Source organism: Elephas maximus, chromosome 12, assembly GCF_024166365.1.
Source record: "Elephas maximus indicus isolate mEleMax1 chromosome 12, mEleMax1 primary haplotype, whole genome shotgun sequence".
Lineage (NCBI taxonomy): Eukaryota > Metazoa > Chordata > Mammalia > Proboscidea > Elephantidae > Elephas > Elephas maximus.
In genome coordinates, this window is record NC_064830.1 from 65,689,641 (window position 1) to 65,714,381 (window position 24,741).

A 24,741-nucleotide genomic window follows, 5' to 3' on the forward strand; every position below is an offset into this window, starting at 1 on the left:
TCAAAATCCAAAAGAAGAGTATTTGCAAATGGGACATTGCCAGACATTTTTGCTGGGGCCAAATTCATAGTCACCAAATCATGACTTATATGGCCTCTGGTGATCTATGCAAATACTTTTTCCCCTCCAGGAGAGAAAAAAAAAAAAAATCACACACACACAAACGTTTTTCCCTTCAAAGCGTTCAGCCAGTTACTGTTAATACCTCCCGCGGTGCAAGCGATTAGCTGAAAATTTGGCAGTTTGAACCCACCCAGAGGAATCTTGGAAGAAAGGCCCAGGGATCTGCCTCCAACAAGTCACAGCCTCAAAAACCCTGTGGGGTACAGTTCTACTCTGCCCATGTGGAGTCACCATAAGTCAGAATTCTGGGTTTTTTTTTTTTGGATGTAGAACATTTTCTTAATAGACTATGTTATGTCAATTGAGCTAGATGTCCCCCAAGACCATGGTCCACAGCCCTCAGCCCAGCAGCCCATTAGTCAGAATCTTAACAAGCACCACCACCAACTAGCCAATCCCAGCCCTTCCTTACCTTGTAGAGTTTAATACACGTACCAGCGCGCCTTTCCTGTTTCTTTCTGTATGCCTTATGAAAGACAAGGAAACGGGCAAACAGATGAAAAGAATGGCTCCTGAAACCTGGTGGCCTAATTTCCCCCCAGCCCATTGTTCTGCGGCTACAGCCTGGTGCTGGTATGACAAACCGCTTTGCTTTTACAACTCCTCAGCAGATTTTAATGAGTTTCCCGGTACCTAATTAGAGAACGTTGTGCTTGGAACACCAGGTGGTGGCTGGCTAAGACCTCTGTTTTAACTTCCACATTGTTTTCCAGGAAAAAATCCATATTATTGATGATTATCTGTCAGGATGTTTTGGATACGGCTTCTCCAGTGCTGGTCTGGAGGATGAGCTTCTTTGAGCATAGACTAGCTTTTGTGATCGGCTGTGAAGGCCATGGCAGATTTACTCGGAAGCTTTGCCATGGCTGGACAAGGGTAGAGGGAAATGCTTGAGACCAGTTTAGCTACATTTTGAAAGATGCCTTTTGCAGCTTTTCTGCTTCGACTGTTTCCTCCCTATTACTTGATTCCCTCCTATACATATAGACCAAATTTAATGAACTCCCCCACTCTTGATTTTACTACATATCACAGCCTTGAAAACACTATGGGGCAGCTCTACTCTGCACACATGGGTGGCCAGGAGTTGGAATTGACCGGAGGACAACTAACCACCACCACCCTCGGACATACTATTCTGTCCTGAATTGCCCCAGTTTGGTGAGGGCAAGATCCCTTCCGCAAAGGATTATGGAGCTGTGTCTTGTCATTAGAGCCTAAATGGTCCCCATGTTACCTGTCGGTGGAAACTGGGTCCTGTTTGTTAATTGTGCCAGGATCATTCAGCGGTGGTTGATGTACCGCTGTGGTCTGCTGAGCGAGAAGCTCTGTGATTTTCACAGTTTGACAATCGATGCTCCACGGAACACAATTCCTTTCAAATGTGTCCATTTGCTTGTCCTCTCTGCTTCATTGAACAATTACAATTACCGTTACATACAACTAAATGTTAATTATATTTTTTTCAGGTTCTTTTTTCCTCTCTGAATGATTTTATTTCCAAATTAGAAGACCTCATCATATTTTGCACACCAAATTTCCCATCTGATCTTATGTGATACATTGTAGTGATGCGTCTTTAGCTGAAAAGACAGAATTTTTAAGAGACATTCAGCATTCATTTTTGTAATAATTATGTAACACTTACAAAACTAAAGGTTTTTTTTAATATCTTGAGTGATCAAATGATTGCATATGTGAAAGATGACTAATATTTTCCTATCAATGGATTGTCTGATTTTTTTTTTATAAATGTAAAAGTAAAGGGCATTCACTGGAGCTGTATTTTATTGCATTTTTTTTACCGATGTAAAAATGCAGATAATACATTTGCCAGCTCAACATTTTTCACATCTACAATTCAGTGAGATGAATTACATCAATCCTGTTGTGCAAAGTCACCAGTATCCTTTGCCAAATTTTCCATCCCTGTAAATAAAAACTCAGTGCCCCCTAAACAATCATCAAGGATCATTTGCATAAAATGTACATTAATAACTAATAAATAAAAGTAAAGCATAATCATTTCAGAAAATCTGGAAAGTCCAGCAAAGTATAAGGAATGTGTAAATAATCGTCTGTAATCCTCCCCACCCCAAGGCAATCATCATTAACATTTAGGTATATTTCCTTCAGAGGACCTGGGTTCTCCCTTTGGGATATTCTTAAAACTGCTAACCTTTAACACCCAGCTAAGGTTGGTGTTCAAGCCCCTACGTCTGCAGTGTGTTTGTACTTCTACTTTGATACTAAGCTCATTAACCTCAACCTTAGATCGTAGAGTTGGGTTAACTGCTGTTCTGGTGTGTCTCGCAACTGGGCATCCCCCGAGTTGGGCTCCTCTGCTTTTCTGAGTCAACTCTCTCCTTGTGTTTTAGGGTGGTTATGCTGCATACCGCTACGCCCAGCCTACTCCTGCCACTGCCGCTGCCTACAGTGACAGGTAAGGGTCTTCCTTCTTGTGCTCGAAAACCATTTGGAAATTAACTTAGCTGGTGGGAGAAGAGACTCTCATCGGGCCTTGGTGAAAATGCATGACTGCTTGGAAGGTAGCACCCAAAAAATCCAATCCCGCGGTGAAGGTAGACACTGAGTCACCCAGAGACAGAATGATTGATTCAGCCTAGTTCTTTCTAAACTCTTCCTCTCTGCCAAGACACGAAGCTGTGATATACCTTGGCCCTACCTAGTTGTTACACCTCTCTCAATTCCCACGCCAACACAGTCTGCATGCACACACATTACACTCCTTGTACAGCCTTCTCGTGGTCTTCTATGTAAGACCATGGTTTCCTCTAACTCATAGGAAGAGAAACAGAAGATGATCCTGCAGGCGCTTGCCTAGATTTCAAGCACTCTATATCCCGTTTTACAATACTTTACACCAAGTTAGGCCTTCCCTCCATTGCATTTTTGAATTCTAAACAAAGGAATAGGGGAGGTGTATGCCTGGCATTCGTAGTGAGATGCATTCTTTTTGGCAATGCCCAGTGTCCGATCCTATGAACGTAAGTGGACTTGTATTTGTAACACACCCCACACATGAAGACTGGCAGTGGAAAGGACAGAGGTGTTTGAGAAATGCAGAAGTCAGGATGGAGAAGTGGGGAGCTTTGTTACTTGGACTTAACAGATGAGTGGTTCCTGAGCAGCAAGCCAGAGCTATTTTTGTATAGAGTGCCTTTAAAAAAAAAAAAAAAAGTATGCGTTTTCATATTGAATGCAACTCTTGGCTCTGTTTCTGAGGACATAAATGTGAATGTTCCAATGCTGTGCATGCCCGATCGTCATGGAGGGTGCTTATTCTGGTAATGGCGTCTTTGATTTAAAAACCTGTTTCACGAATAAAACAATAATGATAATAATTTGCATGTGTGGCTGAGGCATGCTGGGTCAGACAGGTAAGCAAGTGATGTCTTTGACTCTTGATGGAGAAGTGTCAGCCGCCAACTGGTTCTCCCACCTGGCCTGTCACGGCTTAGTTCCTACCTAGGTTTGCTGTGGTGTGCTTCTCTGCAGTTCCATTTCATTTCTCACAAGGTGTGTCGTTAGCTCATTGCAGCTACGGGGTTCTTTTGTGACATCATAATGAAAGCAAGATAAAGCCCTCAACCCTGATAGCTATCCTTTGAAAACCCCCATGCAGACACTTGTCACCAGTAGCTCTTTGGCAAGATAGAGTTGACATCGGCTGTCTTGTTGTATGCAGGTATTATGATGATGAGGATTTTCTTACAAACAGCCATCACAAGTTATCAAGGCCGTAAGTGGCCTCCAAACAATTATCATGATGCAATCCTAAATACATAAATTACCCAGTTCCCCGATAATCAGTTGCCAAGAGGCAAAATATTTTTAGGTAAATTGCTATCTTCAACACACTTTGATACTGGATTAGGAAAATAGAGAGGGTCAATAGGCTAATAAAGATGATGACAATCTTGAATTTCTTGAGATCGTTCTACAAATGAAAAAGGCTTAATGCTATTAAATTCTGTACCCTGAAGATTCACACAGTATGAATTGTTATGTGGTTCAGCTACAACCCTTAATTATTTTTATGAAAATATCTCTAGATGCTAAATTCTCAAACACCCACTTTGTATATAATTATAATCATAGTAACTTTAGCCTGCTGTATAATTACAAGAATCTTAAACAGAGTTATTTCTTAGGATTTTTATCTCGCTTCTCAGTATAAGTGCATCTATTCTCTAGTTGAAAAAAGGTTAATTACAAAGATATAATTTAAATAGCTCTCTCCAATAAGACCAATCTAGATATTTGAAAAAATAAATAATATCTAATACTATTGTTAGAACTATTTGAGAATCCAGCCATCCCATCTTGAATTCATCTAAAAATTAAGTTAAAATGTTGCTTCATTGTGGGGTACCATCTATGCAAATATGTGTATAAAATCTGTTATTTTAATTTTACGAAGATTTCCCATCGGGAACGTGTCCTACTGAGAAATTGCCTTCTCTCGGATTGGTAAATTTTGAATAACTCTGCAATTCCCACTTTAATAATTTCAGTTGAGGACGCCATCTAAATATGCTCTTGCCAGGTAATTGGCCTCTTGTTCATTAGGGAAATTTGCACATTAAGTTTTCTTGGTTGCTGTGGAGTTTGATTACCAGCCCTATCTAACTTTATTACAAGCAAGACACTTGATAGATATGGAATTATGTCATTGAAGTAAATGCAGTAAGAGGGCCAGTAAATTACCAGAAAACAATCTTTAAAATGATATTTCTGGTTTGATTTGTAAAGTGTATCTATGAAGCGGTGGTACTTCCTTTAATTCTTAGTAAGTGGGTAACGAGAAAGAAGACCCTTTTGAAAAAGATATACATTTTGGGGGAAATGTGAAATTACTAGAATAGCTTCTGAATCTACATGAAAGATGGCCAAGTATCTAGAATGCATCTGTGGGGATAGTAAATTATTTTTTTGCACCATTGCAGCATAATATCAGTAGAAATAGACTCTTAGTGCTATTCTCTAGAAGACAGAATGACAAAGAAGAATAACTCCTTAACCAAAAGAAGCTGCTTCAAAATAAGAAATAAAATCAGCAAGGATGGAGAAGGCTTTGATCATGCTCACTGGTTGTCAATTGGATCGAAAGAGATACTGCAACAAACTTTCCCTGTAATCACGAGATTCATTCTTCAGAGGTCTTGAAAGAGAAAGTTTGATGTCCCTAGTAGGTAGGATTTTACCTTTCATCAGCACAAATTAAGCTCTCATCAAATTAAAGATTCAGGGACCTTTGAAAAACATTGAACACCGGTAACCTCAGAATTGTCCACAAGGTCCTTCACAAGCACCGTGCAATTCCCTGCCCATAATCTTTCTTGGTTAAATGATCACGTGCTGATGGTCTGGGAGCACCCTGAGGGCCTGTGAATCCTGACCTCCAGAATGAAGACCATCTGGTATGGGCAGAGATTTCCCCCAAAGAAAAAGACCTGACTGGACTAGGCAATTTTTTAGTTTCATCGAAGAATTTAATGGGACTAGGCGAACATCTTTTCTTGGCATTTAGGAAACGTCTGGTAAGCACTTGACCTCACTAAAACTTTACTTTTAAACTCACTTTGATTTACGCAAAGACAACTGCCCAAACTCTCAAAGGAAATTGTTTTCTGAGCTTGAACCAATCAAAGCATGGCAATGGGGCAGACGTCATGTGGTCATTGCATGCCACTTGGTGTTGCTGATGTGTCTGTGGTACGTTATGGATTTGACAGGTCCATCATCACATGAGCTCGGTGAATGGCTTGCTTGAATTAAGCCTGGGGGCAGGCTTCTCTCTATTGATTGGCTCTTGGTTTCTTTGTGTATTATGACTTGGTCGTTGTTGCATCTTTGAGCAGCCAAACAGGGAGGAGGGGGGAGATTCCCTGTTTGATGAATTGTGCCACAAATATTTGGGAAAATATGTATGATGTGTATATAGCTTTAATGAAAATGTTATCTCTCCAGAAAGACAGACATTTGTCATGCTTGTTCTGCTTGCTAACACGTTAACATTTCCTAATGATCAGTGCATGAAAAGGGTCCTTCCACATTAAGGCAAAAAGGAGCTAAATGTAGACCAGATAGAGAAAAGAGTAATATGGTGTTTTCCTCTGAAATATCAGAATGATCCTGCTGCACTGTAAGTTACCAGGGCCATTTCTTCTTTCACATAAAACATGCATTTCTTTTAAAGATCCCTGAATACCAAGCAACTTATGACATACAGTGACAGCACTAACTCGTAAGTGTCCTTAGAGTGAGCAAAAGAGACATAAGGCAACAGGATTTTGTTTGTTTTTATACCTTTTCTTTTTGTTTTTTGAGACCTTAAAGTTTCATTGCCAACATCATATAAGATTGTACCATATGACATTGCTATTTTTGTGGGACAAAAATGGTGGAATAGTGGCAATTTCATATGCTTCAGCTTAATAGAAACCCAAAGAAAATGACATAGCATCAAGTATCTTGCTCTCTCGGTTTGAGCACACACATCTGTGCTCTTCAGGTTCTCTCGGAGGAGTCATGAGAATATCTAGATAAAAAGAGGCTAGGACTTGCTAAGTCAGAAGCCACAAGCTAGAAGATCTTTCAACTCTTACGCTCATAACCTATGAATAAAACACTGTATTTCAGAGAGAATGGATGGATGGGTGGGGGGTGAATCTGTGGGTGGGTGGATGGATGGATGGATGGATGGATGGATGGATGGATGGATGGATGGATGGATGGATGGATGGATGGATGGATATATAGACAGATGTATGCATAATGTGAGTATGGGTAGATAAGTAGGTAGGTATGGATAGATAGGTAGGGAAGTAGGTAGGTGGATGGATGGATGGATGGACGGATAGGGAAAGATCATCTCTCTGACCTTAGAGTATTGCATCATACATAAACTGCAGGAAATAGAACTAATGCAGTCCTACATACAACCTTAGTAAGATTCAAACTGAAGAAGAGATCTGAGTTGATTTCCATTAGTGTAGACGGCACTGGGTTTTTTGTAGGCTGCTCCTTACCTATTTTAAGGCTTTTTTACTTCCTGGACTTGGATTAAATAAAATGCCTTCGTTAAAATAGACAGGTTGGTAATTATAATTTGAAATGATACGCTATCTTATTTGGAGTCCTTTTCAGATGATATATACTAAAAATCAAGGAATCGTCAGCATATAAAGCATATGAGCACCCTGAATGAAAAATTTGATTTGCCATTTCAGGTTTTTTTTTCTTGTAGGAAGGTTAATTTTTTTTAAAAATTGTTGTACTTTAGGGACTTAATGATTTTACTTTTTCTTGCTCTGGGGTACAACAGAAAAAATTTGATCCATGGGTAATGTGGAACCCTTGAAGAGGAGGGTAGACAAGGCAAAGCAGACAGAGATGGGGAGTTTTTTGCTCCTCCCATTCTGTTTATCTGAACCAAGCTGGGTGAGGGCTGAGGTGTATCTGGCTAGAAAGTAGTAGCAGACTGTTGCACCTGCTCTGTGTTAGGTGTGCAAGGAGATGGTGCAAGAGTTTATTTGAGTGTGTTGTCCAAAACAATAGTTCCCAAGACTAGTTCAAAACCTAGTGATTGCCTCTGATGACATATTTTATTAAAATAACAGAAGAACACAGACGATACGATATGGTTGGCAACTCTCTTTTCCTGAAAAGGATCATGCTTTGTTCTTTCTTCCTTCTCACATGCTATTAAAAATAGATTTCATTTTATGAAATGATGACAATAGCAAATAGTAGCTTTGTTTTGTTTTTTTAATCCAATTTTGGTTTTAATGTTCTCACTTGGCGAAATAAAATTTGGATACACCGTGTTAAACCAAAAACAAGCCAAGCCTGGTCATTGAGTCCCTTCTGACTCATGGCAACTCCATGTTTTAGACCCTCCCCACCCATTTTATTTCATTTACATTTTCAATCTTTTGTGTGTGTGTGTGAAATCCACTGTTCAAAAATATGGTGAAGGTATCATAAAACTTGATGATGCCAGAGGTGGTATTATCAGATTAACAAGAAATGGAGGATTGAGAGCATAGTTTATGGTGGTTTAGTGGTGGTTTAGAAGGTGATAGAAGTGTACCCTATGCCATTTCACCAGCTCAAACAAGGATCTAGGGGTGGGAGGAAGCCATGTTGGATTGACCTTCCAGACTGTTCGTTAAAACATGGCCACCAACAGGAGTAACTCTTCTGTACTTTTTTTGATAGTGTGTTCTTTAGGTTGTCCTTATGTTAGCTTGGCTTTGTTTTTTAGTTATCTTTTTTTCTTTTGTGTTATTTTCATCCATCATAATGAGTTCTCCTGCATTCTTTAAAAATAAATATGCTCTGTAAATGTAATAGCAATTAGTCACCAATGTCTTACTTTTGTTCTTCTATACTGTAGGTGCCAAGAAGAGCAAGTTTTAGCTTTTTATTAGAACAACATGCTGGGAGGAAGAAAAAAATAAATAAATAAACATATATATATATATATGTACATATACACCAAAAGGTCAGCAGTTCAAATCTACCAGGCGCTCCTTGGAAACCCTGTGGGGCAGTTCTACTCTGTCCTGTAGGGTTGTTATGAGTTGGAATCAACTCAATGGCAATGGGTTTTTTGGTATATACTTTTTTTCTTTTCGCTTCAGAGTTCACTTTAACTGATTTATTTGCTTTTTTCAGTGGTTCAGGGTTTCCTCATGAAGAGGAAGTAAAACTAATTGTTCTGGAGGGCTTTAGGGTAACTAGAAAGAGAAATATGCATTACCTGTGAATTCTCCATTATCAGAAAAAAAATAAATAATTCTAAGTGTTCATTAGATGGAAAAGACAGCACTATTACTTGCACTATTGATTAAGATTTCTTGAGGCACCACATCAGAGGTAGTTGATATAGTAGAAGAACCAAATTTCAATTCGAATCACCTCTCTCTGATAATGATGACAATAATTATGGTAATAGCAATAATAACAGCCATTATCTATGGACTCTTTACTATATAATGGGGCAGTGGTAGAATTCTCACCTTCAATGCTGGAGACCCGAGTTCGATTCTTGGCCAGTGCACCTCAAGCACATCACCACCTCTCGATCAGAGGAGGCTTGTGTGTTGCTATGATACTGAACACGTTTCAGCAGAGCTTCCAGACTAGGACAGAGTAGGAAGAAGTGTCTGGCGATCTACATTGGGAAGTCAGCCAATGAAAACCCTATAGATCACAATGGTCCGACCCCATCATATATGGGGTCACCATGAGCTAGGGGCTACTCAATGGTGGCTAACAACAACTACTAGTATGTTGTAGGCACTCTAAGTATTTACCATGTACAGTGTCATTGAACCACCACACCAACCCAGTGAGGTTGATGTTAACACCTCTATTTTACATATGGGGAAAACAAGCTTAGAAAAGTAGAGCAAGTTTCCCTGTTGATTTTGAAAGCTGAAGTTTATGCCCTTAATCATAGGCTCTATTGTATATTAGTAGAACAACCTTGAGAAGTAATTTCGCCTCTTTGAGCTCCATCCCCTCATCTGTTATGGCTGTATTAGTTACACCTTGTAGAGTGATTTAAAAGTTTTGAGATGGTGTCTATGAAATATTTGGAATATAAAGGGCACTGAATAAAATGTTCTTGATTCTGTATCTCTATAAGATAAGAGCCTCAAATCCAGACTACAAGAGTGAGCTTTGAGGAAAACAAGAAATACGTAGGTTATTTCAATTCCAACCAACTCTACAAAAATTCAGGATTTGGAATCTGCCGTTTCTTTAACAGGTTCTGGGGCCATCATTTTAAAGAGTTTAGGAATAATCATGATCAAACATGCTTAACTGACTATGATGTAAAAACCAAAAACCAAGCCTGTGGCCATCAAGTTGATTCCGACTCATAGTGACCCTACAGGACAGAGTAGAACTGCCCCGTACCCATAGGGTTTCCAAGGCTGAAACCTTAACAGAAGTGGATTGCCACATCTGTCTCCTGAGGAATGGCTGGTGCGTTCAAACCTCCAACCTTTTGGTTAGCATTTAACCACTGCGACACCAGGGCTCCTGTGAGTATGGTGTAGACTGGCCTTTTGAATATATAGTAGGTTTTTATACTACTGAAAGATTATATGCCAACCTAATTCTTTGTTAATCCACTGACTTCAAGGAATATTTTATTAATTTTTTTTTTCCTGAAGAACTTTTTTTCTGGCAATATAGCCCTTCCTTTTTTTTTTTTTTTTTGCTTTGTTTTTGTTTTTGTTCTCCAATGTTTGGGTTTTGCTATATCAGATTTTCTTAAAGAGAGCAGTCTTATGTTATCTTTCCAGCCATTTTTTTTTTCTTTGCACTGTGTGGATTTCTATTTTGAAGTTGTCAATATTATTATTATTATTTGACCATGTCTCTTGTGTGCCAGGCACTATGTGAGGCATTTCAACAAACAACCTGATGAGACACAAAATTGTTTGAGCAACCACATAAGTCACCATCTAAAATGGGACCCTTGTGACAGGCAGTGAAGGAACGTTCTATTCATAATGTCTCCAGGACAACAGGCTTCACCCAGGACTACCCCAGGACAGCCAGAGCACGCATGCTCATCCTACATAGAACCCCACTCTGCAGATGAAAACAGCGGGGCCTAGAGAGTGCTGAGATGTGTCCTGTGAAAAACTGACTTCAAATTCAACATCTCTTTTCCAAGTCCTGGGTTGTTTTCACCTCTTTAAGATACTGTTAGAAAGACAGGGCAAAGGCAAGTTTGCCACTTGGAATACTCATAACCAAGAAGTAACTTAATCCTTTGGTGACCCAATTATTTTCTGCTTTGAATCCTTTGTTGATACCATGTGTTTTCATTAATGGAAGCATGCCGAATCATGGAATGTGTCTGAATTTTTGGTAGGTAGTATGGATTTTTTTTTTCTTGTCCCTTCCCATAAACCTACCCTAAGTGCTTAGCGGTACGTATAATTATAATTATACCTCAGAGTCCCCACCAGGGTCTACTGGTATATATGTAACAAATAAAACTTTCAAAATTTCAATTTTTCCTCCCCAAAATTCAGACACCTCATACAATACCCTGTAAAAACAGTAACTTGCAGCACAGGCCCATTTCTTCATTATCAAAGAGTCCTAAATGTCCCTGGCTTGTGGCAGCGCACATTATCAGTGGTGTGGCGTATGTACAGCTGGGTACAGAAAAGGAGGCCTTGTGGCAGAGTGGTTAAGTGCTTAGCTGCTAACTGAAAGGTCGGCAGTTTGAACTTACCAGCCACTCTGTGGGAGAAAGGTGTGGCAGCCTGCTTCCATAAAGATTACAGCCTGGAAACCCTATGGGGCAGTTTTACTTTGTCACAGGGGGTCGCTATGAGTCGGAGTAAACTTGACGGCAATGGGTTTTATAGGTGGGTGGTACAAGTCCTCGGCTGTTAACCGAAAGGTTGGCAGTTCGAACCTACCCAGCGGCTCTGCAGGAGAAAGACCTGGAGATTTGCTCCTGTAAAGATTACAGCCAAGAAAAGTCTATGGGGCAGTTCTACTCTGTCCTATATATTTGCTATGATTCAAAATTGAACTGACGGTACCTAACAACAAGAAGTGACTTAATGATTAAAAAGTGAATGGAATTTCGGCCCCTCCAAACCATCACTATTTACTATCCTGTGGATCAAATGTTTCCACTTGGGCAATTGCCAAAAATTTACGATAATTAACATAATTACATTTTCTGCCAGTCGGCTCTGTGGGTCAACATTGATATCACTTGATGAGAGTGGAGATAGCTCTGAAATAGCAAAGAGAGAAATGTATGGCTCTTGGTAGCAGCATCAGTGAGACCTGAAACTTGTGTTCATGGACGCAAAGATCTGAGTACTGAAAAGCAATATATATGGCTATTACTAATAACTGTATTTCCTGAGCTTCTTTTATTTTTAATTTGCAGACATGCTCACACACATAGTAAGAAAAAGAACTCATGGTTTGGTTTCAAGAAGTAATTTCCTTTGGTCCATAACCTGTAATGACTTCTTAACAACTCTTATGCACTATTGGATGGCTATGTAATTGAAGCAGTTAAAAAAAAGAAAAAGAATCAAACCTATAATAGTCAACAGACTGAACCAACAAGGAGTTAGGGAGATATTAAAGGAAATTCCAAACCCAATAGACCATATCTGTCACAGCCAAGTGAGTAGACACTTTTGCCAGTGACAAGACAAGGTGTAACAACTCCTTTGGTCATGTCAGGGCCTAATTACACAGTTTCCAGGTCGCAGATCATTGGCTTGATAGGCCACAAAAAAGCAAATAAAACCTTTCTTTTAAGTAGTGCCATCAGAGCCCTTCAGCTGTGAAGGGTTTGGAGGCAAGTGAGAAAGCCTGACACTCCCTACAGGCAGGTCAGAAACCCCGGAAGACAACATGCCCTGGAGAAGCTTCTGGGGGAGCCATTTCTATCTTAAAAACAGAACCTTCCTCACAGATGTTAACACAAAAAATCATTTTATGCCAATAATAGAAATTGATTGAAGTTTATTTAATATAAAACCGAACTAAACCCTTTGCCATTAAGTTGATTCCAACTCATAGAGACCCTATAGGACGGAGTAGAACTGCCCGATAGGGTTTCCAAGGAGTGGCTGGTAGATTTGAACTGCCAATGTTTTGGTTACCAGCTGAGCTCTTAACCACTGCACCACCAAGACTCCTTATTTAATATACGATTTGCAAATCTGGGTAACATTTCAACTAAAACCCGTTGCTGTCGAGTCCATTCCGACTCATAGCAATCCTATAGGATAGAGTAGAACTTCCCTATAGGGTTTTCTAGGCCGTAATCTTTATAGGAGCAGACCACCAACTCTTTCTTCCATGGAGTGGCTGGTGGGTTCAAACAGCCCACCTTCCAGTTAGCAGCCGAACACTTAACCATCGTGCCACCAGGGCTCCTTATGTTTTGCTAGAGAGTCAAACATGTTCTGAAGATGAGAGAAACCCTAAATACCATTACGCCCCATCTTATCTGCATTGCTGTGGAAAATGGGTCAGAACAGAACTGATGGGCAGTTTGTGGTCTGGAAGAATTTCATTCAGCATTGTCTTGAGAAACAAAATAATTACCGATTTACTCTAAAACCTAGCTCCTAGTCTGACCTTAAAGTTTCAGTTCCTTGAAACTGACTGAATTCTTCAAAAGAGCACAATGCCCAAGGCAAAAGGGTCTTTCTAGCTTATCTAGATTATTGTTCCACTCAAAGGTGACTTTCAGAAAACCAGTTTCTTAAAGGCTGAAGGTTCAAAAGGACATCTAAGAGCAAATGGCCTTGGGTCACCCCAACCGTGTGGCCCCCAAAAATCTGGATTCCAGGAGATTTAAACGTGGTTTAATTCTTAACAAATATTATGACTTAGAACTAGAAGATAGTACTCGAGCGAATTAGAAAGGAATACACACAAGATAGAGTCTTGGCTCAGGGAGCATTTGTGGATTTGACAAGAAAAATTAAACCCACTCCACTTCTATACCTTGCTTCTTTTGTCACTAGGAGCTGTATAATAAACTAGACTCTATCTTTTGGAGTAACAACAAAAAAAAAAAGGACCAGTTACCATCAAGTCATTTCCGACCCATGGCAACCCCATGTCTGTCAGAGTGGAACTGTGCTCCACAGGGGTTTCAATGGTAGATTTTTGGGAAGTAGATCGCCAGGCCTTTTTTCCAAAGTACCCCTGGGTGCACTTGAACTGCCAGCCTTTCAATTAGCAGCTGAGTGCTTAGCAACTTGAGCCACCCGGGGACTCTAATCTTTCGGGGTAAGATGTAATTTTTTTTCACTAAACTTTTCTAGTATTTCTTTTAAAGTTATAAAAGCAAGTTCTTATTCTGCCTTATTAATAGAAGTCTGGATTCTTTCCCAGAAGAACCGATTTCTACTTTAATGGGGGGCTCTGAGCTTATCCATATTTGTGTATATAATACATGCATGTAAACAGTCATTGAGCAGAAATAAATGACTTTTCATTATTTTACTCCCTCGCATGAATCATAACGATCAGTTCCTCTGGGATTAGTCTCTCTCAAAACCACAGTGCATTTCATATTTAATTAACATACAAAAGATTTAGAGAAGAGACCACTATTAAGATCTGAGGGAGATGGGATTTTGGTGGGGGAGAGCTTGAGGCAATCTCTATAAGGAGAAACTAGTCAATTTTGTCATTGTTTACAGGCTATTCTTGTTACCTTATGGTGTGTGAAGGTGCAGTAGATTGATGGATTGTGGGGAGCCCAAGCATCATCAAAGCCAAACACCCTTTCCCCTTAATTATCTTACTTGTTTAGATTGAAATGCTTTGGCCTGGATCTATGGAGTGATGCTGTTCATATGATAACCTGGATCAGTAGTTCCTCCTGCTTTGGAAGTCCTGGAATGCTCTGTAAAAACAAGAGTATGATTGCTAGATGCTTCTAGGGGCCCCTGGGTGGCAGAAACGGTTAACACACTCAGCAGCTAACCGGAAGTTTCGAGTCCACCCAGAGACACCTTGGAAGAAAGACCTGGTGATCTACTTCTTAAAAATCAGCCACTGAAAACCCTATGGAGCACAGTTCCACTCTGACACATGGGGTCGCCCCGAGTTTGAGTGGACTTGACAGTAACAGGTTTTTTTAGATGCTTCTAGCATATTCTCAATTCCTGTCTTCTTTCCTGGTTCCATTATTGGCATTTATTTCTTAAAATCATTGAAAAATATTTTCTTTGCTATTTCTCTACATCACTAGAGGGTTTACGGAGTATTTCTACTAGGTAGATTATGAGCCCAGGTGGTGGGGGTTGAGGACAAATTACAAATTAGTCCTGGAGGATTCTGGCTCCACAGCTGTCCCAGGCTGTAGCTCCTCCTCTGTTCTTTTTATTCTTTTCTTCTGTTTTCTGTCTCCCAGACTGAAAAACAAAACAATCTCATAACTGAGAAAGAAGTGATTAGCTTATTCAGTTCTGAAATTTTAGGATTAGAATGGTTCAAAGAACAGCCCCTTCAAGACTTGCAATGCAAGGCATAGTTCCCCTGTCAACAGCATCTGCCTCCAAGGGACGTGTTAGAAATGCTGAAGCCCCAGCCCCAGCCCAGCCCCACGGAGTAAGAGCCTGCACTCCCAAGAAACCCAGGTGATAGCTAGAAAGTTGGAGACGCACTGTCTCAGACCACAAGGCTCAGTTCCACTCCCACATGCAGTGCGTAACAGTGATGCCTGGTTCTCCCTCCACAGACCTGACGGGGTGTAAGAGAATTTGTCTTTGTAGGCTGTTGGCTTGGTTTCCATCTCTGCTCTGTTCTCTCACCCTCACTGAGAAAAAGTAAGAGTTCCCACCCCATCAATATCCATCCTAAGTGACTTCCTCCTTCCCTCAACTAGCTTAGGGCAGTAATTAATCACTTTCCTTACCCCCAAAGATCCATGGGTAAGCAAAGTGATTTCACACTAATATCTCCTCATTGTGTATTCAACTCATACCAATGTGAACTGTTCCCTGGAAAAGTCCCACCTGATTGCTCTTAACCCTTAGGCCTCAGTTTTCTCATCCGCTCAGGAGCATAATACCAACAAACGATCACAATGAGATGAAAAAGTGAATGTTACCTTAGAAAGTGTAAGAGATGGTGGGAGTGCACTGGTTGTCAATAACAACTCACCTGCTGATTTGCAGATATTTTAGAGTGTGTGTTTCAGCCTATAAGTGTTGTATACACACAGGGCATGACAAGCAAGTTAAATTCATTTCAAAGTGACAGTCATGTTTGATTAGGTAATCTGTACAAGGAGTCCCTAGGTAGTACAAACCCAAAGGTTGGAGGTTTGGGTCCATCTAGAGGTACCTCAGAAGAAAGGCCTGGTGACCTACTTCCAAAAAATCAGCCATTGAAAACTCCGTGGAGCACAGTTCTACTCTGACCCACATGGGGTCACCGTGAGTTGAGAGCAACTGGTTTAATCTCTAAAACCCATCCTAACACAAGCATTCTGGGAACCTGTGCCTTGTTCAACAGCACAAACTTACATGTGTCAATGTCGGTATTTGAAGTTGGGTCTTTCATACTCATGGCACCTACCCTTTGAGTGGTGCCTGCATTATCACGTCTTTGCTATTCCTGTACAGGATTTGATCATAGATTAGGTTCAGACCAAAGTCTGCATCCCAACAGTTACTTACTACATGAGATAATGGGGGCGGCAAGCTAATGGACCTATTTGATCCTCAGCTTCCTCATCTTTAAAGTGGGGATAATAAGTAATCCTTGCCTCATTGGGCTGCTACTATGAGAACTAATTGTGGTAACGAACAAAGCCCTGGCATTTAATGACTCCCAGAATATAATTATTATTACTATCAACATCACTAAGCTAGGGGTATTTTGTTTTGGTCTTGAGTAAAAAAATGGATAATTTCTTGTTGAAGCAGTTTTTCTGACATACAATGATTTTCTAAGTTTTTTTTTTAATCTTACTTCCACCTAGAAATAACAATCAAAAACCAAACGAAACCTGTTGTGGTCGAGTCGATCTCAACTCATCCCCACCCTATAGGACAGAGTAGAACTGCCCCATAGGGCTTCCAAGGGGCAGTTGGTAGATTTGAACTGCCCATCTTTTGGTTAACAGATGAGCTGTAACCACTGTTCCACCAGGGCTCCAGAAATATAACAATAGGTTGAACAAAAGTAATTCTGAAGGAAGAGACAGTGGGGACCTGTGAGATCAAGGAGCTGTCTTTCCTATTATTCCTCTTCCTTGGGCACTTATTTTCATGAGGAGCTCTTGTGGCACAACTGTTAAATGCTCAGCTGCTAACTGAAAGGTTGGCAGTTTGAACCCACTCAGTGACTCCATGAGAGAAAGACCTGGCAATCTGCTCCCGTAAAGATTACAACCTAGCAAACCCTATGGGGCAGTTCTACCATGTCACATGGGGTTGCTGTGAGCCTATGGCACCCAACAACCACCACCATGAGGCTACAAGGGATGCCTCAGCTTCTTCACAAGAAAAATGACCAGTTCCCCCAGGGCAAACCAGCCCCAAACCATCACTGCTCCAGGGTTTTGTCAAAGCAGTTGTTCCATAAGGAGATACTTTTTAAAAAGTTAATCCACATCTAACTGTGACCCCCTTTTCCCACCAAGATTCATGAAGAAGTTCAAGGCCTGTGGCATGATGGGCCATCAGAAACCCCGGGGGTTAGTAACGTTCTTGACGTTTTCTTCATCTCGCTTAGTTTGTTGTGCATATAATACCCCCGTGGGCTCAGCCCTTCAACCCTCCACAGCCTCGGCCTGGGCATCTTCTGCACCAGATCGTCCGTAAGCACATGGACTCCTCTCCCCACGAGCACTGCTGCCCCTATGCTGTTCCTGTTGTTCTTAGCTGCCTGGTCCTGCACCAGCTGCCCAGTCCTGCACCATCCCCATGATCGGTTTTGGATGGGACCGTTGTGATCCATAGGGTTTTCATTGGCTGATTTTCAGAAGTAGATCACCCGGCCTTTCTTCCTGGTCCATCTTAGTCTGAAAGCTTCACTGAAAATTGTTCAGCATCCTAGTAACATGCGAGCCTCCGTTGACGGATGGTAGCTGTGCGTCGGGTGCCTTGGCCAGGAATCAAATCCAGGTCCTCCACCTGGAAGGCGAGGATTCTACCACTGAACCATCCAGGGTCACCAAAGGCTTTTCCTAGAAGCTGCCAAGCTAGCCTCTTCCCCTGCGTCAGACACTCGTTCTGATCAGCAGGTGGATCTTTCTCTCCTTGCCCTTCTCCCAGGCCCAGGTGGCATTTCATCTTCCTGGGGGCCCAGCCCACCTTTAAAATGACCTGTAACCTCAAACAGCTCTTTATTACCTCCCGTTCCAAAACCACGGAAGTCCAGGGCTTAAAAGCACAAATACCTGGACTCTTCCTTTTGTGGAGAGAGAAAAAGGCTTTGTATCCTTGATAAATATAAAAAAAAATAGCCTAAAAATAAATGTCAATTCTCCCGTCCCTAAGTAAGGTGATTTTTGTATTCGTTTTCCCGCTGAATCTGCACAAAACATCTGTGAGGGGCATGTACTACTTTTGTCCCCATTTCCAAATGAGAAAACTAAGGCTCAGAAGGGCGAAACTGACTTTCCTAAAGGAACACAGCTGTGACGGGGCTTGACTTCCAAATTCACTGTTAGGTCCCTGTTGGACAGTAAGTGTAGCAGGAACCCTGAGAAGGTTTAATGTCGGAGAAACTAAAATTACACAAGTCTCCAGGTAATGGAGTTGCACTTGCATTTGAATTTCCAAAGCCCAGAAGTTTCTGGTGGAATATTCAAAATGGGGACAGATTAAGGGCTCCTATCTCTTGTATCTCCTTTGTTAAGTAAAGGTTTTAACGTCTACAGAAATCCTCTCTAAATTCGCAACAGGAAATGTTTTAGGAAAGGATTAGGGTAGACCTTTTAAGGGGATTCTATGGAACTCATGGCAGCGTAGTAAAGTGCTATAGCTGATAACCAAAAAGTAAGCAGTTTGAATCTACCAGGTGCTCCTTGGAGACTGTATGGGGCAGTTCTCTGCCCTTTAGGGTTGCTATGAGTTGGAATAGACTTGAAGTCAATGTTTTTTTGTTTTTTTTTGGGGGGGGGGTGCGGTTTATAAACTAAGGAGCCCTGGTAACAAGTGGTTAAGTCGTTCGAACCCACCAGCCACTCCATGGGAGAAAGATGTGGTGGTCTGCTTCTGTAAAGATTAAAACAAAACAAACAAACAAACAAAATCCCAAAACCCTTTGGCATCAAGTCGATTCTGCCTCATAGCAACCCTATAGGACACTGTAGAACTGCCCCCATGGGGCTTCCAAGGAGAGGCTGATGGATTTGAACTACCAACATTTAGGTTAGCAGCTGAGCTCTTAACCACTCTGCCACCAGGGCTGCCTAGGAAACCCTATGGGGCAATTCTGCTCTGTACTATGGGTTGGCTATGAGTTGGCATCGACTCGATGGTACTCAGTATAGAGAAACTGTTTATCTGCTGTTTGTTTGTTTATATCCCATCTCATTCGACAACTTGCCGTAGCCTCATGAATACACAGGATGCGGCACTAAAATATAAATAAAGACGACCCCAGGGCAGAAACAAAGCAGGAATCTGAATGGAACTTGTACAGCTGTAGAAGACTTTTAGATGTGGTGGGAGAAGGGAGTTAAATATTGATCGCTAGCGAATTACTCCCCCTTTCTAGGTGATAAAATTCAAATATAAATGGGATTATGAGCTTTCAAACCACAGAGGCAAATATAGATACCCCACAGTGATTTAAAGAGGGGTCTCTGAACGCAGCATTGTGCCACTCAAGCTTAGCACTGGGCATGGCATGTTGCAGGCTCTTGTTAGCTATTTGAGGATTGAATGAATGACCTGAGTAAACTATTTGGTGAAGTCAGCAATAACGAGAACCTTAAGAGTTGTACCTTATTTCTGCACGTTATGCTTAACTATTCGAAGAACACTCATGGCTGATTCCATGTGATCCTTCCAACCACTTTGTAAGATGGACAAGAAGGATAAGGCCCCAAACTGATTTTTGTGACTTTCCAACTTGGTCTCAGATGTATAAAGGGAAGCATCCCTCTAAGTAGAGTTATAATATCTTGAAATCAACATGAATGCAATTGCCTTCAAAACCCAGAAGACCCAGCTCTATTCCTTGACAGTGGCAGGACACAGATGTACAGGGAGTGTTCATACAGTGAGTCTGAGGGGTCCCTAGGTGGCACAAGCAGTTAAGTGCTTGACTACTAGCCAAAAGGTTAGCGGTTTGAGCCCACCCAGAGGTGCCCCAGAAGACAGACCTGGCAATCTGCTTCTGAAAGGTCCATTACCCGTTTTCGTCGAGCTGATTCCGACTCCTAGGGACCCTATAGGACGGAGTAGAACTGCCCCATAGGGTTTCATAGCTGATTCTAAAGAGCAGGCAGGGTTAAGACCCTCTGTATTGCAACTGAGAACATGCAAATAGAATGACATTGACCTTGTCCATCCCCTCGGCTGCCATCTTCCAAGCAGGAAGACCAACTTCCTAAGCTGTGGAGATTTTCTTGTAGGCAACCTTGGAGGGTGTGTGTGTTGTGTGTGTGTGTGTGTGTGTGTTAGATTCAATATCCATAGCACTGGGTACAAGAAGAAACTTGCTATGAGTCCTATTAACTCCAAGTTTTGTGTAACAATGGTGATATAACAGAATTCAGAGGTCAAAGAGTAAGAAGCGGCCAGAATTCTTAACAGTAAAACTGAAAACCAGTATTATTATTTGATGGGGGAACATTTCCCACCTGGTCTTTCCCTGCCTCTTCCAAAAGTTTGCTCTGTGAGTTGATATCTAGTTCTTACATTCCCTGCAGCAGTGCTGGCTGGCGACTATTTTAATTTGACTCTTAGAATTCAGCCTTGGGTGATTTTTAGAGGAAAGAAAATTGCAAAGAAATGAGATTAGCCTGAGAAGGAAAGTGGAATAGAGAGATGATATGTCAGGCCACAGAACTAATTTAAATGTGCCACCCGCTGAGTCAGATGGAGATGGTCTGTTGGCCAAAAAAAGAGACCTTAAAACATAATAAAGCCTGGTGATAGAAGGATAAAAAGAAAGACTGAGGCACAGTAAGCAACACCCCCATCCCAGGTGGGTATTAAAGCAGAATATGTTTTTATAAATATCTAATTATGCTCACAAGCCTCATATTCAAGGGCGAGCCCAAATGCTGTCTTATTTTGGTTTGGGAGACCTGAAGGTTAGAACGCTATGAAGGAGCTCCATTGCTGATTGATACCCTCTATGCGATCAGTGAGAAGAACCTCAGAGAGTGGAGAAGAACTAGACTGTGACTCAGCCTACTCGGGCGCAGATTTCTCCTCCACCACTTACCAGCTTGCTCATGCTAATAACCTTCCTGTGCCTCAGTTTCCTTACCCATAAAGATGATGATAATAAAAGGGTTTAATAGGAAAATTAAGTGAACTAATGCATAGGTACAAGTGACACTGGTTAAGTGCTCAGCTGCTAACCGAAAGGTTGGTGGTTCAAACCCACCCAGCAGCTTTGCGAGAGAAAAACCTGGCAATCTGCTTCCATAAAGATTTAAGCCAAGAAAACACCATGGGGCAGGTCTGTTGTCATATGAGATCACTATGAGTCAGGATTGACTCAATGGCACCCAACAACAACAACAATATATAGATACAGAGCTTGCTTGGCACAATGTCTGCTAAGGGTAAGTGCTCAATGGATGTTAGGTAGTAGTAGCTCTTTGGCGTCAAGATTCTAAAGAGTCAAGACAAATTTTGTACTCAGTAATATTTTATTCATTACTTTTCTTAAATTAGTAATCCTCCCTCCACCCACAAAGCCACCTCATAGCAAACAATCTTCCTGGAAAAGGTGGGCTTTGAAATGAAAATGGGAACAAACTTGGCAGCAAGGTTTCCCAAATTTCTCTATAGTTAGAATCACCTGGAGCTAAGAAACCTTCCAGGGGCACCAGCTACTTAGAAGCAGGGCTTCAAATCAGTTCGTTTTGATGCGAACCCCTGCTGAGAAGTTTCATTTACACCCCAGAATCCGAATCTGTATTTTAACAAGATCCCCAGGTGATTCTTATGTGTAATAAATTTTGAGAACCACCGCTGTACTAGTGCTTCTCAGAATTGGTCCCTAACCAGCCCTGCCTAGCATCACCTGGGAACTTGTTAGAAATGCAAATTCTCAGCAGGGGTTTGAACCAGAACGAACCGGTTGGAAGCCCTACTCTGGCCATTTTGGAGGAAACAGTTTCAGAGAGGGTCACGGATAATCTACTTATGGACTCTCTCAGATGGATCATTTTGCTTTAAAGTTCAAGTAAGGAGAGAGCATTGTAGCTCGAAATGACGTAACACAGCAGCACATAGTCACCAGGACAAAACCTGCCCCTTATAAATAACTCCACCTGGATTCCTCTGTTGGTCCTACATGGGGATCACACCTCTCCTGCCTCTTATTTGGCAGACATTTTCGGGTAATTGTACTCATAACCAAGGGATGAAAGGGTAGTTCAGGAGGAGGCGTGATCACACAAGTTGAGTCCATGGAGTTAATAAATGACAGAAAGGCACTTTTCTCAAACTTTAGAGTGACCTTCCTGGGACATAGTGGGATTGCTTGCCGGGGTGGGGTGAGGGGGGAGTACAGAATGGACACATTCAAATGGATATCGTTAAGAAAAATTCTGTAAGCCTTTTTTTGGTATTGCTGCAGTGTCTATAGTATATTTTTAAATATCACTATTGGTGACAGATCCCTTATGCTTAGAGGTAGATTTCATAATCAGAAGTCATTCTGAGTTCACTTTTTTGAAAAGGGTGAGTCACCAAAGGAAGCAACTCCCTTTCTTTAGAAAATTGCTCAAAAAATCAAAAGAACACTCAGAGAAAAAAAATCCAAAACATGTATGTTAGCAAAAAAAAAAAAAAAGGACAGGAAGGAAGGAGGGAGGGAGAGAGGGAGAGAGGGAGAAAAGGAAGAAAGGTAAGCAAAAAAGAGAAGAAGGAAGAAAAGTAGGGAAAAAAGAAGAAAACAAGTGGAGAAATGGTAGTTTTTTGTTGTTGTTGTCTTTAGAGTAAGTATTTCAAAAAAAAAAAAAAACCAAAAACCAAACCCGTTGCTGCTGAGTTGACTCCAACTCATAGGTATCCTGTAGGACAGGGCAGAACTGCCCCCATAAGGTTTCCAAAGAGTGGCTGTTGGACTCAAACTGCCAACCTTTTGGTTAGCAGCTGAGCTTTTAATCACTGCGCCACCAGGGCTCCGGAGTAAGTATAGAATGCCAAAAAGAATACTGTGAAGAAAACTATCATATATCTGAAATTCCAGAACACTTTTTAAAAGTCTGATTTCTTTATAATCAGACTTACAGGTTGCATTTAAAAATCTTTCTCCAGTCATTCAGCTACCATTGTACATCTGCATTGGTTGCCAACCAAAGACTTTCCTCATTTCCAGCAGGCTGGAGAGATCCTTAAGGAAGATGCATTCTTAAGAGAGAGTGGAAGTCTTATCAGAAAGTGGGATGCAAGACCACAGTCTCTTCTAGGATTAAAGAGTATGAATTGAATAGAGCCACCTAATGGATGAGGCCCTCCTCATAGAAATATGAATGCCTATTGTAAAGATGGAAACCCTGGTGGCGTAGTGGTTAAGAGCTACGGCTGCTAACCAATAGGTCAGCAGTTCAAATCCATCAGGTGCTGCTTGGAAACCCTATGGGGCAGTTCTACTCTGTCCTATATGGGCACTATGAGCCGGGATTGACTTGACGGCAACAGGTTTGGTTTTTTGTTTATTGTAAAGAGCTTACCCCTTTGGATAAACCAGGTCACCATTCTTGATAACCTTCTTGTAAGCACACTGTGCTTAGATGTCCTTTAAAGAATTTATTTGGTAGATTCTGATACTATCATGTCTGTAATTAAAAGTGTCTCTGTCTTGCTGTCCCTTGAGTGAGTCAAAGATGAGCAAGTTAAAAAAAAAAAAAAGTATTCAACCAAAATATCTCCATGGTTTTCAGGGATATTATTTTACTTCCCTTCAAACCATGGGGATTTGAAGCCATGTGACTTTTGTCATGTGGAAGAGAAACATAAAAAATACTATTCTCAGAGCATGTATGACTTTGTTTAAATTTCTTTGGTGTAGAAATGAGTTAAGTTTTCAACCAAACATTACATCCTAGGGAACTTTCAAATGGTAGTCCCGTTTATATTCCAGAGTATACCTCTTGAAACAGTAAAACTTTCTTAAGATGTTTTCAGAAATGCTCAATCATTAAGGTACTTTTGGAAGCACTGAAACATTTGAACAAGACCAATCAAACTAAGACCAAAAAAATGCATTTCTCTTGGTTCCTGATGACCAAAATCATAAGAAAATCTCGTAAATGAGAAGCAAAGCCTTTCTCGTGTTGCTTCTGAAGCTTTTATGAGCCCAGCCAATCTCACTGGGCCATTTTTACAATCAGCCCTGGCTTACTTATTTCCAGACAAATAAACAGCACCCTGAATTAGAACACATTACATCGTGAAAATATCACAGTTGGAAACATCTTAAGAGAGTTTTTATCATCTTTCTGAACTTACCAAATCTAAGTAGGATAGCATTTTCCATTTCTTTTTCAGTACCATATCATTAAAAAGAATTTGTCAAGACAGCATTTATTTTAGTTGATAAGTTTTCTTACCTTCTTTATGTAACAAGCCTAGCTTGGTGATGAAATTATTATCCATAACACAACACCATATAACATTCTCTTCCAAAATGACAGCACTTCTTTTCTTTCCTTTTTTATTTTTTACATATTATGCTATAATATTAAAGGCAAGATTCTTAAGAGACCCCTAGCTAGTGGCAGTATACTCTTTTTCCTAACAGATAGTCTAATTTTATTTGTAACTTCATCTCCTTTTTGCACAGGAGTCCACGTCAGCACAGTTTGAAATGTCCTAGTCTTAGCAACATATCCTGGCATGAGTTTTT

The 24,741-nt window shown here is 40.9% G+C and overlaps 1 protein-coding gene across 2 annotated transcripts in view; it reads left to right on the plus strand.

Annotated features, from left to right (window-relative positions):
- Positions 1–24,741, plus strand: part of RBFOX1 (RNA binding fox-1 homolog 1) — a 440,434-nt gene that overhangs the window by 397,928 nt on the left and 17,765 nt on the right. For both annotated transcript variants that reach the window (XM_049903714.1, XM_049903715.1), the window contains one exon: positions 2,502–2,566. In XM_049903714.1, coding sequence (XP_049759671.1) covers positions 2,502–2,566 — 65 coding nt within the window. The remainder of the gene's footprint in view (positions 1–2,501; positions 2,567–24,741) is intronic.